General features: G+C 46.9%; 1 protein-coding gene across 1 annotated transcript; it reads right to left on the minus strand.

Moving 5' to 3' along the window:
• Positions 1 to 239: 239 nt before the first annotated feature.
• On the minus strand, positions 240 to 5,688 carry LOC121270547 (zinc finger protein 239-like). Its single transcript, XM_041175907.1, has 2 exons — positions 5,600 to 5,688; positions 240 to 1,589 (listed from the first exon to the last, which is right to left on the minus strand). Exon 2 carries the CDS (start codon positions 1,236 to 1,238, stop codon positions 564 to 566), a length of 675 nt encoding a protein of 224 aa, XP_041031841.1. The 5' UTR covers positions 1,239 to 1,589; positions 5,600 to 5,688; the 3' UTR covers positions 240 to 563.
• Between the last annotated feature and the right edge of the window lie 458 nt (positions 5,689 to 6,146).

A 6,146-nucleotide genomic window follows, 5' to 3' on the forward strand; every position in this document is an offset into this window, starting at 1 on the left:
GTGACCCTGCCTCACTCCCCACCTACATCACTCCACCACTGGGGGCCGTGCTTTCAGCTCCCAAGGTCCCAAGCTCTGGAATTCCTTCTCTAAACCTCTCTCTCTCTCCACTTCTTTAAAATACTTCTTAGAATCTACCTCTTTGACCAAGGTTTTGATCATCTGTGAAGCACCTTGACATGTTTTACTATGTTAAAGTTTCTATATAAATGGAACTTATTGTTGTTATTGCATTGCGTTGGCAGATTCAGGAATGTCACACAAACATTTTCAATCCTCGTACCATACTCACTGGAAAGTTAAACCTGTTGTTTCACTTTCACTCAGGAACAGATCACAATTTTCCACCAATCTCCGATTTTACAGCACGTTTCCAGCATTCACCGTTATTCTTCCTGATTCTAAGTACAGTTGTAAAGAAGCCTTCTGTTCCGTGTCTAGGAGCTCTGAACCATGGCAGAGAGCGGCTGGGACACATTTCTCACACACCTCAGGATTAAGCCATACGTTCAGCCCCGGATGTGATTAACAGCAGCAGAAAGAGCAGACTCCAACCCCTGCAGTTACTCGTGAACTCGCTGGTGTCTCCGCAGGTGGTGTGACTGAGTAAATCCTTTCCCACACACACAGCAGGTGAATGGCCTTTCCCCACTGTGAGTGCGTTGGTGTCTGTGCAAATGAGATGACCAAATGAATCTCTTTCCACACTCGGGGCAGGTAAACGGCCTCTCCTCAGTGTGAAATCGCTGGTGGGTCCGCAGGGTGCTTGACACATGGAATCCCTTCCCACACTTGGAGCAGGTGTACGGCTTCTCCCCAGTGTGAGTGCGCTGATGTATCATCAGTGTGAATGACTGAGCAAATCCCTTCCCACATTCAGAGCAGATGAATGGCCTCTCCCCAGTGTGAGTGTGCTGGTGTGTCAGCAGGTGGGATGACTGAGTGAATCCCTTCCCACACTCAGAGCAAATGAACGGTCTCTTCCCAGTGTGAACTTGCTGGTGCGCAGTAAGTTGAGATGATCGCCTGAACCCAGTTCCGCAGTGAGAGCATTTAAATGGTCTCTCCCCAGTGTGAATTCGCTGGTGGGTATGTAAGCTGGATAACTGAGTGAATCCCTTCCCACATACGGAGCAGGTGAATGGCCTCTCCCCGGTGTGACTGCGTTGATGAATTTCCAGCACAGACGGGGATTTGAAGCCCTTCCCACAGTCCCCACATTTCCACGGTTTCTCCATGGTGCGGCTATCCGTGTGTCTCTCCAGGTTGGATGATCAGTAAAGCTTTGTTCACACACAGAACACGTGTATGGTTTCTCCCCACTGTGAACGATGTGATGTTTTTTCAGGCTGTGTAACTGATTAAAGCTCTTTCCACATTCAGTTCCCTGGGGCACTCACACTAGCGCTTTTCCAATCACACTGATGTTTGAAATCATCCTGCAGACAGAGTAGACAAGCTTTTCTCTTTCCACATTCGAAGTCCGATGGAATTCAGGTCCTGATGAATCGAGTGACTCTGTTAAATCTTGAAGGGTTGGGGTTTCCTGTCTGTAAATACTCCAGTTCTAATGCTTGAAAATGGAGTCACTGTAAGAAGACAACAGAAATTCAGAACAGACAATTCTAGTTTCTATGGAACAATTTTCCTTAAAGCTGTAAATCCCCATCCCACACAATCTTCCCCCCTCTCTGGCTGAAATCCAAACCCTTCTCACAATTTCTTTCTTCCACTCACAGTTTTCTCCCTCTCTCTACTCTGACTGGGTTCAGTACTCCAACCCCTGTGTGCAGAGTAAAATGAATCAGTCAATCATTTCTCTCCTGGTCACTGAAACCCTGATGCTCTGCCCACTCTCTGTTTCCTCATCAAGATGGTCACGCATGCACCCTGCCGGCTGAAAATGCCTCTCCCAAGATGCTGGCCTGTTGCCTGGGTGATCTGGGTCTGTCACCAAGGAAGCCCCGCCCCTCTGACTCATCCTGACTCCCTTTCTTAAGCAGTCCCTCAGGATTGAGTATGATTTGCTTTCATTTTCGTTCAATGGGTTTAGAGATATGTCCAAGGCGCGTTCAGCAGACTCTGTCACATATGGGCAGGTGGTGATTGAAGGGTTGGATAGAGAATGTGTTGGTGGGTTATGTTCTCTCTGATGCCTTAACCTTGCCCCTGCATACTCTTGATGAAGTCTTTCAATGTAATCGGTGCCTACACAAATAAAATTTCTATTTGTCACAATCCTATGAGACTGCGGGGATGTTTGGTCTCTCTGGGAATGTTTTGAGGACAATCCTAAGTGTTTCCTTTTTTCTCCTGGGAGTCTCCTGATGTGACTCAGTTCTAAGAAGAGCAGCTGATTCAGGAGTCTGATGTCAGGCACACGAACAACATCTCCTGCACAGTGGAGCTGGTTTTGAGTGGTTATCACCTCAATGCTGAGCACATTGGCTTGGGAGAGGACACTGCTGGCTGACCACCTTTTTTCCTAACAGATTTGAGGGATCTTGTGATTGTGCAAGTCTGCTGGTGGGACTTCTCCAATGCTCTGAGGTGCCTGCTCTAGGTTGTCCAAGTCTCTGAAGCCTTTGGGAGTGTGGGGATGACTGCTGCCCAGTAAACCATGATCTCTGTCTCGAATTTGAGATCTTCATCCTCAAATACTCATCTCCTCATTCAGCTGAAGGCTGAGCTGGAATATTAGAGGTGACAATGTATTTAATCGTCTAGGTCTGCCTCCGTCAAAAAGAAGCTGCTAAGATATGGAAAACAATCCACATTTTCCTGGAACTCATGGTCGACGGGGGAAGGTTTTAAAGCCCACAAAACAGAAAACAAATGGTGGGTAGAAAGTGCATATGAGAGCTAACAACTCACAGACACCAACGACATGCATGGTTTCATCAGCGCTGTCAAGACCATCTATGAGCCAAACACTCAAGGGCCAACCCCACCAAGAGCCAAGCATGGAGGGAACCTCTTTAAGGAGAGGGAGGTGGTCAGTACTCACTGGAGAGAACATTATGGAGAACTCCTCAACCAAGACTCTGTCTTTGACTTCAATGTCTTCAACTCCATTCTTTAATATCCCATCCAGCTCAGCCTCGGTGCTACCATGGTCCAGAGTGAAAGTGAAAAAGCCATTTGGCAGCTGAAAAACAACAAGATCTGGAGCAGATGGAATCCCGGTAAAATTCTGAAACATGGTGGAGTTACGCTCCTGGCACAGCTGGACAATCTGGTATTCTTCACTGGGAAGAGGGTTGCACGCCGGGGCATCTCTGTGACTGTATTCAAGGAGAGGGACAAGTCTGATTGCGGTAATTACAGCGGAGTCTCCCTGCTGCCTGCCACAAGGAAAATCATTACAAGGATCCTCCTCAATCACCTCCTCTTAGTGGCTAAAAATCTCCTTCCGGATTCACAGTGTAGTTTTCCCCTATTGAGAGGCACCACAGGCATAATCATTACTGGTCGGCAAACCCAAGAAAAATCCAAGGAACAGGAGCAACCGCTGTACTGGCCCTTTTTCAACCTCATAAAAGCCTTTTACACTGTCAAACATGAAGTTTTATGCAGTACAAAAACAAAAATACCTGGAAAAATTCAGCAGGTCTGGCAGCATCTACGGAGAGGAGCACAGTTAACGTTTCGAGTCCAAATGACAGAGACAAAGTTTCTTGTTGAGGCGTCGGATGAGACGAAGAATAAAATGAAACAGGGGGCACGAGAGAGGAAGTTTCTTGTTGAGACGACTTGTTGAGTTTTATGCAGTATTCTCCTCAAATTCAGCTATCCTCAGAACTTTGTCACCATCCTCCACCTACTCCAAGATGACATGAAAGCCGTGATCCTCATCAATGGAGCCACCACAGACCCTATCTCAGTGAAGACTGGGATCAGACAAGGCTATGTCATAGCACCAATCCTCTTCTCCATTTTCTTCCCTGTTTCTCACCTTCAGCAAATTACCCTCAAGCATGGAGATAATCTAAAGAACAGACAGGAAACCTACACCGCCTTCAAAATAAAAACAGAACCAGTCCAATCTCAGACATTGAGCTCCAGGATGCAGATGCTTTACCTGGATGTTAAATCCAAACCATATTGATTCCATAACCATTAATATCCTTGCCTCATAAACATCCAGCAATCTCAATTTTTCAATTTTCAATACCTAGCACAAAGGAAGATGGCTGAGGTTGTTGGAGGTCCATCATCTCAGCTCCAGGACATCACTGCAGGAGTTCTTCAGGATAGTGGCCTAGGCCCAACCATCTTCAGTTGCTTCATCAATGACCTTCCTTCCATCATGAGGTCAGAGGTGGGGATGTTTGTTGATGATTGCACAATGTTCAGCACTATTCGCAACTCCTCAGATACTGAAGCAGTCCATGTCCAAATGCAGCAAGACCTGGACAATATCCCGGCTTGGGCTAACATTTGCGTCACAGAAGTGCCAGGCAATGACCATCTCTAACAGGAGAGAATCGAAGCATCAAGCCTTGACATTCAATGGAATTGCCATCACTGAATTCCCCACTATTAATATTCTGGGGGTTACCATTGACAGAAACTGAATTCGACTATCCATATAAATACTGTGGCTACAAGAGCAGGTCAGAGGCTCGGAACCCTAAAGTGAGTAAGTTACTTCCCAACTTCCCAAAGCCTGTCCATCATCCACTAGGCACAAGTCAGGAGTGCGATGGAATACTCACCAATTGCCTGAATGAGTGCAGTTCCCACAACACTTAAGAAGCTGGACACCATCCAGGACAAAGCGGCCCACTTGATTGGCACCACATCCACAAACATTCACTCCCTCCAACACCAACGCGCAGTAGCAGCAGTGTGTACCATCTACAAGATGCACTGCAGGAACTCACCAAGGCTCCTTCAGCAGCACCTTCCAAACTCATGGCCGCTATGATCAAGAAGGACAGGGACAGCAGATAGAAGGGAACACCATCATCTGGAAATTCCCCGCCAAGTCACTCACCATCCTGGCTTGGAAATATATCGGCCGTTCCTTCACTGTCGCTGGGTCAAAATCCTGGAACTCCCTCCCTAACAGCACTGTGGGTGTACCTACACCACGTGGACTGCAGCAGTTCAAGAGGCAGCTCAGCACCACCTTCTCAAGGGCAACTAGGGATGGGCGATAAATGCTGACCCAGCCAGCGACACCCACATCCCATTAATCATTTTTTAAAAAATTGATGAAATCTCAACACAATTCCAGATTTCCACCATATTTTCTGTGGTGATTTCTGACAATAGTTCCTGAACAGCTGAGTCTCAGTTAAACAAATAAATATAAATAATAAATGATTTGTACATGTAAATGGTAGAAAGTATTTTACTAGTCATGCAACAAACTTTTAGAAAAACATAATTTTAGTAAAATACTGTGGATGCTGGAAATCTGGAATAAAAACAGAAAGTTCTGGAAATCCTCAGCAGGTTTGGCAGCTTCTGTGAAGAGAGAGAAACAGATTTAACATTTCCAATCCAATATGATTCTTCTTCAGAACTGAGTATTTCCAGCATTCTGATTTCATTTTAAACACACAATTGATGTAAACTTTATTGTCCTTACAGGTATCTGGATGTAAATCTGATTTCAGACCTTCCTCTGAACAGTTTTCAAACTGACTCCAGCTCATTGTCCATCCCTTCATTAAAGACCCGGATGGAAAACACTCAGCACAAGATGGCGACGGCCGGTTGTCCGGTTAACCCGGGCCTATCACCAGGGAGGAAGCCCCGCCTCCCTGAATCGCCCTGGCTCCCGCTCACAAGATGGCGGCCAGTGAGCCGGCTGCCCCCGGGCCTGTCACCCCGAAGAAAAAATCCAGTTTCCGGCTGGAATTTGTGACAAATCAGCTTTCACAATGATGCAGAGTTTCAGCCAATCAGGGAGATCCAGCATCAGCCCCGCCCCTCGTTCACTCCGATTGGTTGGAGGACCTGTCGCTTCCGCTCGGGCCTCCAGACCCGCCCCCTCTTCCTAAAGCTCCGGGACCTACCATCAATCACCGGGTTTGGCGAGTTGAAGCATGTGCAGTGCTGATGATGTAACTGGAGTGAGGCCTGTCGGCCCCAAACCTGAATAAGAAGCTTCTGGTCCCATGTTTGTATCGGGG

This window comes from Carcharodon carcharias, chromosome 27 (genome assembly GCF_017639515.1).
Source record: "Carcharodon carcharias isolate sCarCar2 chromosome 27, sCarCar2.pri, whole genome shotgun sequence".
NCBI classification, from domain to species: domain Eukaryota; kingdom Metazoa; phylum Chordata; class Chondrichthyes; order Lamniformes; family Lamnidae; genus Carcharodon; species Carcharodon carcharias.

Bases quoted from the DNA above. Each gene is read 5' to 3' on its own strand.
- LOC121270547 (XM_041175907.1), bottom strand. From the start codon at position 1,238: ATGGAGAAACCGTGGAAATGTGGGGACTGTGGGAAGGGCTTCAAATCC.